Source organism: Gavialis gangeticus, unplaced genomic scaffold (assembly GCF_001723915.1).
Source record: "Gavialis gangeticus isolate Ggan-Ray unplaced genomic scaffold, GavGan_comp1, whole genome shotgun sequence".
In the NCBI taxonomy this organism is placed as follows: Eukaryota; Metazoa; Chordata; order Crocodylia; family Gavialidae; genus Gavialis; species Gavialis gangeticus.
Window position 1 is genome coordinate 14555678 of NW_017729001.1, and position 11523 is coordinate 14567200.

The 11523-nt window shown below is 44.2% G+C and overlaps 1 protein-coding gene across 3 annotated transcripts in view; it reads right to left on the reverse strand.

Annotated features, from left to right (window-relative positions):
* Positions 1–691: 691 nt before the first annotated feature.
* The window catches only part of LOC109290413 (solute carrier family 2, facilitated glucose transporter member 11-like), a 28385-nt gene continuing 17553 nt past the window's right edge, over positions 692–11523 (reverse strand). For 2 of the 3 annotated variants that reach the window (XM_019506909.1, XM_019506908.1), the window contains exons 4-12: positions 10493–10617; positions 9354–9483; positions 8518–8666; positions 7790–7977; positions 6880–6990; positions 5890–5991; positions 5685–5760; positions 2417–2544; positions 692–1708 (exon numbers count right to left, since the gene is read on the reverse strand). In XM_019506909.1, coding sequence (XP_019362454.1) covers positions 1508–1708; positions 2417–2544; positions 5685–5760; positions 5890–5991; positions 6880–6990; positions 7790–7977; positions 8518–8666; positions 9354–9483; positions 10493–10617 — 1210 coding nt within the window. In that variant the 3' untranslated portion in view covers positions 692–1507. The remainder of the gene's footprint in view (positions 1709–2416; positions 2545–5684; positions 5761–5889; positions 5992–6879; positions 6991–7789; positions 7978–8517; positions 8667–9353; positions 9484–10492; positions 10618–11523) is intronic. The other variant, XM_019506910.1, reaches the window with a different exon arrangement.

An 11523-nucleotide genomic window follows, 5' to 3' on the forward strand; every position in this document is an offset into this window, starting at 1 on the left:
ACTCAGTAGTGGGCTTTTGTCTTTATCAAAATATCATTTACTAATTTTTGAAAAGATCCATTGTCCAGGCCTGCTTATATGATCTATACATGAAGGCTCTTTCTGAGCACTAGAATGTTTTGCTTCAAGTTCTCAGACTTCAGTGCCTACACTCGGGTACTGAAATCCATATTTAGACACCTAAAAAAATGGGCTGATTTTCTGAAACAGTAACTTAGCTTGGAGTTTTAAAGTTGAACTCATGCTCTCAAGCATCAGGTGGTTTCAATATTATAAAACCGGTAAATATATTTCAATTAAAAATCAACCCTTCTCCTAAAAGTTTAACTTTCCCAGTGCTGAACCTGTATGGGCAGGATGAGAAAGAACTAAAATAATAACTTCAGCTGTCACAGGCAGCACCTATGCCCTGTCTCTGAATGGCTGAGGTTATCTGAACCACAGTTAGCTAGGTGAGTTTAGGGGAAACTAAAACCTGATTGTGTAAAACAAGACAGTGAAAAATAAATACTGTTACATTTGTTCTTGTAAGGCATCTGTTACCCCAAAGTAAAACTTGTCTAAAATTTATTTTACATGCATCTAAATATAAAAAGTGAGATTTTTTTTGTGGAGAAAAGAGAGAAATTGAGGTAGAGGGTGGGAAAGGTGAGGAGAAGATTATCAGAAATACCATACTGGGCATGTCTACACATGCGCTTTACTGTGCAATAGACTAATTTACTGTGCAGTAAAGCATCACCATCTACACATGTGGCAATTGGGCCGGTGTAGATTAATTTATAGCATTGTTGGATAGTTCCATCAGACACAAGTACTATCGAACAGCAGAGTAAATTACTGCACTTAAACCTATGTGTAGGTGACGTCAGAATCATTTACTCCAGCTCAAATTGCGCTTAAGTTTAATTGGGTGCATTCATTGCACATGTAGATGCACCCACTGTGTATTAATGTTCCATTTATAAATAGTTTGTAAAGGATTAAAGAATAATGAACACTTTAAATACATGGCTAACTAAACGTTCAGTCAATAGGTGACTATTAACCATCTCTAATACCTTCCATAGCTGTGACAATAACATCTGCTATACCTGCTTGTAACTTACTTATTGCTCCTTATTAATCATGTATTAGCTCTTTGCAAACTATTCTGAAATGAAAACTGAACACACAGCTTGACCTGTAATTTTTCAAGACGTCTTCAAGATGGTTTGTTAATGCAGCACATCACTGTTGGTGCTCCCAAGAGATGGCAAGGGGCACTGCAGAACAAATTAATACTTGTGTTCTAAGAGAAGGGGACAGCAAGCTGTTTCAGTTTGAGTTTACAAATAAAGTCAGCAAGAAAGATCAACTGAACTTCTGCTTTACTATAAAAGCTTTCTACTATAGACCCAAGAAGAGTGTGTTCTGCCTGACCCCATATTTTCTGTGTCTACCCCACCAGAAAAAGGTAACCTCTCAGCATATCTTCCAGGCATCAGCCTCATCTGTATCTCCCAAGCTATAACATGGTGGATTTGATTTCCTCAGGCCCTTTCCAAAGATTCTCGTGCATCTGAGTTTTGAAGTTACGCTTGTTGAATTCCTCTGTGATTTCCAGGAAGGACTTCCCTTTTGTCTCAGGAAGGAAAAAGCCAACATAGAGAGCAGTGCAGACACAAACCATGAAGAATGGAAGGTAGCAGAAATGTGCAAGGCCTTCCTAAATGGAGAGAAAAATATTTAAAAGGGTTGGAAATGTATCAAAATATGAGCCCATGAACCACTAGAAATCCACTCCTATGGATAGTAGCATCCATCATAAAATATTTCTGTGCTGACCTGAAGGATCTTATGTGCATGGATTACAGCAACTCAAGGGTAAAGTTTGGGAGACTTGGCTTGGTGAGGGGAGTATTACATGATTTCAGCTTTTCCTGCCTTTCTCACTACATATAACTCTACAGGAAAATGGGAAAACAACTGCTCTTGTTAGGATTCCCTGTAGGAAACACTGCAAGGGTGCTAGCTGTGACGAGCTCACAGTATATTCAGTTCTATCCTCTCCCAGCAGGATTCACAAACGGGAATGTTGTGAGAGTTAAAAGGGACCTAGTAGCTTCTGTAGTCCCAACCATTCCAACCTGATGACAGAATGGGAATGCTGGCTGTCCGGCCTCAAAACTGTTCCAATCCCAGCCTCTTGTACTGTAGTATTCTCTATAGGGAACAGGTTGGACACTTGGCTACAAGAGAGCTCACAGTTACTCTAGTTATAGCTTATAGCCAAACAGCTGCAGAACTGGCTATCCTGGTGAGATATTGCAGGCCTAGTCATTTCCACTAAGCATCAGTGTAGGCTGTAGCAGTACAAGAGCACTTGTTCATGGACTGAAAAACTGTAGATGTATATATAATCTTCCAAACTTACCACAATGAATGGAAAGGCCATTCCAATCAGAAAGAGATTGAACCAGAGTAGAGAGCCACAGATCATGTAAGCAGCTGGGCGGGACATTTGATCAAAGATCTCGGTTGGCAAAATTCCTGTCACACCAGCTAGGAAAGGAATTTGCAAGAAAATTTATATCATCATCAATAGAGGGTGGAAATGAACAGGACCTATGCTAACAGCCCAAAGAAGTGTGGGGTATACAAATAGGACAGGGACCATTTATAATGGATTTTTTTTGTAAATTCTTACTAGTCAGCACAGCCAGAGCAAGTGCTAATGTGGCTTAAGTTGCAGCAGGAAGTTTTAGGTTAAATGTGCATTCAGATGCGCACACACATGCATAAAAATGGTTGGGTTCTGAGAAAATTACAAGTCAATCAGTTAAAATAAATAGGAAAAGTTTTACATATATATGCAAAGACTTTACAAAATAACAGAGCTCAAGAACCTTTAAGACTGCAAACAGAAGGAATGAAGTATTAGGAACACTTGCTTAATGAACTGATTTGCACATCTAAGAGCTGTTGTCTATTGTCACAAATTAGACAAAATGTCACTCTTTTTGCTCTGAACCTATAAAGCAAAGGAACTTTTCTTTCAGGAGTGACCCAAGCTTTGTGTTTATGTTTCTTGTTTTCTTTCAAACATGACTGCTTGGTCAGCCCCACAAAGACAGCTGCAAGAGGAGAGCAGGGGTGGGCAATTATTTTGGCTGGCGGGCCACTTAACAAGTTTTGGTAATCCGTAGAGGGCTACACACACAAAATCTTTCAAAAGATACCATTTAAACAAATTATAGATAAAAGCAAATCATATATTCAAAATCAAACATCTACTATAACATATTTTAATTTTATTTCAAAAATATTTTTGTCCTGATATACGTTTTTTTGAGTAGTGTATATAGAGATAATAGCATAATAGCTCAAAATAAAATCTTACTTTTATATTGTGGGGGTCAGAGGGTGTAGGTGGGGGTGGGTGTGCGAGTGGTGGGGTATGTGTGGATGTGTGTGTGGGCAGGGTGGGGACAGTGTGCACACGTGTGTGCTGGGACTGCTTTGTGTTAGGTCCTGGGAGCTGGCTGGAGGTAGAGGGAGGGAGGGGGCTCATGCAGCAGAACTTGCCTGAGTGATGTGGCGCAGGTGCAGTCTACTCCCCCAGATCTAGCCTGTGGATACCCTCACAGCACTCCACATGGAGCCGAGCCCTGCCCGCTCCTGTCTGGGGCAGCCCATGCCACACTCCTGCCTACACCCACCCTGGCCCCAGCCCCAGCCCTGACTCTGACTTTGGCCAGCATATACAGCTTCCTGGCAAGGCTGCCTCCCACCCACTTGTCCGTCTGCAGATGGCTGCTCATGCCGGGTGAATAGAGTGGGTGGAAGGTGGCTGGGAGCTGGAGCTGAAGGCCATGTGCTGGGGCAGGAGCTGCCTGGCTTCAGATTCCCCCCCACTGCTTCCTCACCCTACCTGCTGTCCATAGCAGTGCAGCTAGACAGGAGGAGGAACCACTGGATATTGGCAGGGGGGGTGGGGGGGAGGAAGCTGAGCAGTACCCAAGGAAGAGCTGGAGCCCTGTGTGCTGGGGCAAGAGCCACCTGGCTTCAGCTCCCCTTGCCCCCACTGCTTCTCCACCCTATCTGTTGCCCATAGCAGCGCAGCAAGGACAGGAGGATCCATGGGTGGTGGAGGGAACAAAGCAGTACCCAAGATGGCTGCAGCCACACTAGGAGCAGCCTCGTTAGAAAGTTGTGCATAATGGTCAAAGCTGGGACCAACCTGCAGGTGTGTGCAGAAGCATGGTACAGGCTGCCCCATGTGGGAGCAGGTGGAGCTCGGCCCCCGAGGGCAGCCATAGGCCAGATTAAATCAATTGGATGCCAGCCCATGGGCCAGATCTACTGTATTTCATGGTGTATACATTGAGGTTTGAAGCCCAATTTTTAACTCTTAAAATTCAACCATGACTTATACACCATATTACCATCCCCTGCAAGTGGTGCAGGGCTCAGTGTTAGGTTGATGTGACCCAGGCAGTGCTGCTCACAGGGGATGGGGCCACACCAGCTGAGCACTGAGCCTGACGCCTCTTGCAGGGGATGGGGATGAGGACAGGGCCAGGCTTGGCGCTCAGCTGGTGTAGCCCCATCTCCTGTGAGTGGCGCTGCCTGGGCCACCCCAGCAGAGTGCTGAGCCCATCCCCATCCCCTGTGAGCAGTGCTGGGCTCAGTGCTCAATTGGCAGGGCCGGGTTCAGTGCTCGGCTGGTGGGGCCGGGTTCAGTGCTCAGCAGCGCCACTTGCAACAGACAGGGCCAGACGCCACACTTGGTTGGTGTGGCTCCATCCCCTGCAAGCCCAGCATTGCTCACCGGGGACGAGGCTGTGCCAGTTGAGCACTGAGCCTGGTGCTGCTTGCAGGGGCCGGGGTTCTCAGCTGGGGATGCACCACTTGCTGGGGCTGGGGCCTGGCTCAGCTGGAGCATCCCCATACCTCCCAAGTGGTGTTGGGCTTTCAGGGGACAGGGCTGCACCAGCTGAGTGCTGAGCCTGGCTCTGTCTGCTGTGAGCAGTGCTGCCGAGCACTGAGTCTGGCCCTGGCAGCTGACTGCCGTTTTCCTACAGCTGAATGCCGCTTGCATTCACTGGCACACATGCACCCAAGGATTCCTCCAAATAGCCATTTCAGATGTTAAGAACTGCCTGTCCATACAAACCCCTGGACGTTGGCATGACCTGCCAGGAAAACGGGGCTGGGCTTGGTGCTTGGCAGTGCCACTTGTAGCAAATGGGGCTGGGCCTGGCGCTCGACTGATGCAGCTCAGGCAGCACTGCTTGCAGGAGATGGGGCAAAGCCCAGCTCCGACTTATATACCATGCCTAGAATCCTACCTTTCCTAACTTTTAAATGAGGGTTGACCTATACACCGTGTCATCCTATACACTATTAAATACAGTGATCATCAGTTGGTGGGCTGGATCTGGCCCACAGGCCATATTTTACCTACCCCTGCTATAGAGAGCAGCACAGATTGCCCCTACATATTTCTGAGACATAACCACAGTTGCACACAAGCACTGCAGCTGATGAAAATATAGGTAACTGTAGTAAAAAAATTAACATTTTTGGTATTATTCAAATGTCACCTGGTCAAATGCAATCTTCACTTGCAGCACCTTGCCAGCACTTGTCTTGGAGCCCTGCAGTTTCAAAACGTCAGTGAAAACCCTCATGAAACTTACCTGGCCCAATTCCAAAGCTCAGGATATAGGCAAAAATGCAGGCCATGCTGAGGTAGGGCATCCAGCTAATTTGACTCTACAGACAGAGTGGAGAAGGAAATAGAAGTTAAGACACTTAGAGTTACTTGCTCTCATTTAATACCCCATCAGTATAAAAGGCAAAACAGACTCTACTTGACTTAAATAATGAAAAAGAATTTCTTACCTGCTGGGATAAAGCAACCATAAAAACGATGGCCCAGACTGCCATGAAGCTATATCCTCCCAGGATCAGCAACTTCCGGCCAGCATGCTCAATAATCATATTCTGCACAAAGCAACACAAGATGTTCAAAAGCTATTTATGCCTTTCCCCTCCAGCCCCTACTTCCAAGGCACTGCTTAGTTAGGTGGCATTGACTGAGATTCAGGCAGGCTGGGTGATGAGGGAGTGTCAACTGTGTGTCACAACTGCAATCTAAACCTGTCTCTAAAAAAACCTTGTGTACTTGCTTGAGAAATGTAAGTGCCCTATATTTTGTCGGAAATTGAACGTAATTTGGGACTATAAAGTAGCAAGCCAAGCAGACAGTGCTTCTCTCTTGCTGTCTACTGTATGGGAAAAGAAATTGAATGAAACCTACATATTAGTATGAGTCTGAGTACCCTAGGGAAATGCTCCAGTGACTGTAACAATAGGTTACCACAAGGTGGTGGTGTTTCAGAACATGAAACATTTTTGAATATCTAATATGTCACCATGCTGCCTCATGAAGGATATCACAGGTACAAAGACTACAGGTCACAACTTTAAAATAAGAGCCAGCAACCCAACAGAACTGAACTGGAGGGCTTGAAATGCAGCCATCACTGGGACCTGGAAGGGGGAAGGAGGGGATTCTTTTCTATATAGACCTTATGTTATTGTTTTCTCCAGTCACTGACTTTAAAAGTGCTATTCCAGATCAGCCAAAGGGTTTACCCACAGCAACTGCCAAGATACAAGAAAAATATACTCCCTTTTAAAATATTCAGACATTATACTATCTGGCCATGATCACTGATTGATTAAATGACTGATGCATCAGTAATTTGCAAGGTAACCATCGGAATGAAAAGCACTTTAAGTAGGAAAATTGTTATTAGTTGGATGTTGTATGTCAGTGGAGTTTTCCTGTGTTAGTAAAATGCATCTATTTTGTGCATAGGTACTCACACAAGTAACAGCTGTGATGAGTTCGCAGCACCCAGTGCCGATGATGGCATACTGGATTTTGTCATATGGAATTCCAGCCTCCCGGAACACATAGCCAGCATAAAAATACATCTGAGAAGGAAAGAGAGGAAGAGAGAAATGTAACAAAGGATACTGCAGAATTGCCAGCCAGTGCCTTTCCTGCTCCCTCAGATACAACTTTCTGCTCTCCAGTTTGGGGTTACACATCCACATAGAGAATTGGCTCCTTTCCCATAAAGCACTAAAAAAAGCGTCCATTTGCAGTCCATCCCCTAATACGTAGGAGTGTCTCAGCAACTGAGCACCTGGTATTTCATTCAGATATTGGTGCCAAAATGCTCTTTGAAAGAATTGGCATCAAGGGAGTCACAGTATTTTAACCGTGGAGCAAAGAGAAGTCCATTAATTATAGAGCTCTCCCCAGAATAAAATGACCATAATAAGATAAGACAGGGGCCTCTCAGAAGCAGCATAAGGCACTTCTTACTCCTCCAGACTGCTAAATGGAAACTTGTCAGCTGATGCATTTATATTTGCATTCTCTTGTTTCCTGCAGTTCATTAGGCATCTCTGTCTTGTGTCTCCTCAACCATTCTTTTCCACCAAAGCTGGATGCTAAGCAATATGAGCAAGGACCTAGCTCTTGTACCCACCTCTCTTTATAATCCATCATTTTACCTGTCTTAATTTAACTCCTCCACTGATTTCTCCCTCCTTGATACAGTCACACCTTTCTGGGGCAATCAGAAGAAGAACACTGTAAGTGAGGCAGGCTTATTTGCCTTCTCCTGCTGAACATGGGCCAATCTGCCCAAGAAGTGACAAGGTGTGGCTTGCACTTTGGTCTCATTTCTAGTACTGTTCGTGAAACAGTTCCCACAATGCTTACCGAGTCATTCCCACAGAGCTGCATGGCACTGCTCAGCACAATGATACTGATCAGCTGCAACCTGACGGCCGGATTCTGGAACAGCTCCCATGGCTTCTTTGCCCTCTGACCTTTGATGGCAGCCTGTTCTGCTAGTATCTCTTCTATCTCGCTACTCAGGTCAGCACTGCCCCTCAGTTTCCGCAATGCTGGAAGAACAAAACGTGCCAAATTTAGCCTGCAGAAAAGGGGATTAAATAGGGACATGGCAGCAGTCTTCAAATATATGAAAGGCTACCATGAAGAGGGAGAACAGCTCTCAAAAACGGCAACCCAAGTCTGCACACAAAAAAGTATGGATAAAAGTGTATCCTCATTTGCATGTACAATTACCAAACCAAACCAAACCAACAAGATAGCTGAAGTAAGTGCCAATGCAACCATGACTGCATGTCTGTACATGCATTCTGGGCATGTAAAAGTGTTTTTAAGAAATATTACCCTACCTGGTTAGCAATTAATACATCATAAGATAAATGCCATAGACATTGCATTGGGCTAAAGTATTTGGTACTTATTAAAGGAAACCAGCAGTGCTACAGGATGGAATAAAACACACGGATTAAATATTCTGGAATTACCTCTTGCATCTTGTAAAAAATGTACAATCAAACTGACATCAGGTTGTCTGCACTCTCTGTAAATCTTGTCTTCTGAATGGGAGGTTGACATTGTCACTTTACACTCACCAGAGATGCAGGATTCCTTGTCCCCTCGGTCAATCAAGAGGTACCTTGGGCTTTCAGGGAGCCAGGGCAGAGTTACCATCTGGATCAGAGCAGGCACCACATTGCTAGCTAAAAGAAGAGGCCAGCTCTCCTTTCCTCCTAATAGTTCACTGGAGAAAAGTAAAATATAACAAGAATAAAGTAAATGGATAAAATATTTCATAAGACAATATTCATTGAGTGAAATACAGCATCTCATGTTGGCTGAGGAAACTGGTGGCAACATAACCCGCTGGGAAGAACTGGGTTTGAGAATCAGTGTGGTCTTGGATCAGTGGTGATATCAATGATGGCATAAGTTACAAGTTGGGAGGGAGTGGCATGTACCTCTTATCACTTTGATATTCAGCAGGTGTGAACAAGAAATACTTTCTATGTGGAAAAGGTGGGACTGTAGCAGGAAAAGCATTTAACACAAAGGTGTGAACTAAAACAACCTCTTCTCATAAGGTAACTTAACTTGCCTCCCCCTTGTCCTTATGATTTAAAGCCAAATCCAGACCTACATAAGCAGGCCTGTCTCTCACTTAAGTAAATGTTATGGTTGGGGCTGGTCCACAAAGAATACCACACTGATGTAGGTCACACTTGTGTATGCCCACCAAATGCCAAATCAGTGAAAGTAGTGTTGCCATTTAGACCCACACCATGTAACTAACTTATGTCAATATTGACCCCACTGCTGAATTTGCCACCTAAAAAAAAAAGGGACCATACCCACCCTGTTAATGTGCACATCTGAACAAGACAGAAAGAGACTTAATGAAACAGAACCATGCCTGGTACCTATACATTACCTAATTCCAAAAACCTGTCCTAGCACCAACCCCAAGGCTGTAAATGATGCAGAAGTTAATGCCACTGCTCCTCTGAGCTTCTTGGGAGCACTTTCCCCCAGGTACATGGGCTGAATGTTCATGCTCACACCTGGTGGACAATATAGACCAACACTGATTTTAGCTTATTTCCAAATGTCAAGAGAGAAAAAGAAAAATTAAAACAGCTCTGAGTTGAAGGAGTTAGCTATATCCCTTCTGCAGATTACACTGTATGTGCTTATTTTGTTTACTGAGGCCCATAATATGTTTCACTTCCTTATACCTTATGTCAGTTTATGTAAATATATATTTGAATATTGTAATCAAGTTCCTAAATAAAATGCATAGATAATTATTATTAAAGGTGCATTGATTTTTCACTCTTGGTGCTCATGAATTTTAGAGACGAAATAGCAGTGGCTAAAGTGAGGAAGCTCAACAGCTTACACTTGAGTTATGCAAAACTGTACATGCATGTATTTATGTATTTGGCAACTACAAATTTTGTACATGCTGTATACTCTTTGCACATAGGCAGCGTCATGAGTCTGCACATACAAAAACTGGAAAGCAGGTCTACAAATCTGAATTTTTAATTTGTGCATATATAGATCATAAAATTGTTCAAGTGCATCAACTCTTCTATGGTCACAAAGTTTTCATTAACTAATTCAAGACTGGGAATATGTAAACCAGTTTTAATGGTAAACAGAGCAATAAAGAAGTGTCAAGTGCCACAACTTTTATCACTAAAATTTCCTTTTCTGAAAGGTATTTCATATCTTGTGTGTGTGCGCGTCTGGGGTGGCCTATTCAGATATTGGATACAGTTACTGGCACAGAATGCTGCATATTACATTTCAGAAACATATTGCTATATGGAACAAGTCAAATATTGTTTGGTGATTTATGTTTATTTAGTTTCTTAATGGAAAACGGGCATGGAAAAACAGCTCGTACAATCTGTTTTGGTGCCAAGGGTCTTAATTTTCAAAGCCAAACTCAAAATCAAGGACTGCAGACCTAGACAAGAGAGAGACTGGCGCTAGAATTTTTAATAACACAAACATTTATTTTTATAGTGCTCATCACTGTAGCATCCCCCAGTGAAACCATACCTGCATTGATCCCAGTAAAAAATCTGCTGAGCATGATCATTTCAAAAGATTTTGCCATTCGACTGAATCCTGACAAGATTGCAGCTATAATCACAAAAACATTGTTCACCAACAAGGATGTCTTCCTTCAGAGAGAATAAAAACACAATAAAAGGCTCAGATTGTATCTGGTCTAGTTATCAGATTCAGTGCTTATATCTAATGGGTCCAATTTTCCAAACCCAAATGCTTATGTTAGGATGGGGCTTTCTATCTTATAGCATTCCAGTTGGCACTTTGGGATCCAAACACTCATTTTAGATGCCCACTGACTTAATATATTAATTATGAAACCTGGGTTTTGTGTTGGAAGGGTCCAATACAGCTAGAGTCCCATCCACTGGAAACGACAATAGCTGAGGATGGCTGTGGCGGGGCACCAGTGGGTTGCTTACCACTTAGGGATGTTGCAAGTGGGTGGGAGTTGTTGACTGAGCAGCAGGGAAAGCCGTCCCCAGGAACCATTTTAAGGGGGAAGGCCGGTGTCAGAGCACTCCCAGTGCTCTGCCACTTGAAAAACTGGGCCAGGCAGCAGGCAGGTGCAGCCCAGTCCTGACAAGTGGCCATCTTAACCCTCAGGCCAGTAGGGCTGGGGGCAGCAGTTGCTGCCTGGTGCTGAGGAAGAAATATTTCCTGGTGGAGCCGTTGCTCCGGAGACAACACGGAGGTAAGGGCAGGAGCTATGGGGTGGCTTGGAAACTCCTGGTCCTGGGTATGACTTGAAACTGCACCTTGCCAGGGACAGGTGGTTTGGTGGGGCTCCTAGTGGCACAGGAGCCCTCAAGAAATGCCAGACTAGTTACTGCCTCAGTGAAAGGTGAGGAGGGGCGCCTTAATAACCCCAGCACCCGCTTTAGGGCGGGTAATGCAACATCAGAGGGAGTTAGAGCCAGGCATGCCCATGTGGGGGGACCTGAGCCTGGTGTGGTGCAACACTGCAGAGTGGGTAGTGGGGCCAGGCATGGCTGCAGCCACCTGAGCCCAGGGAGGTG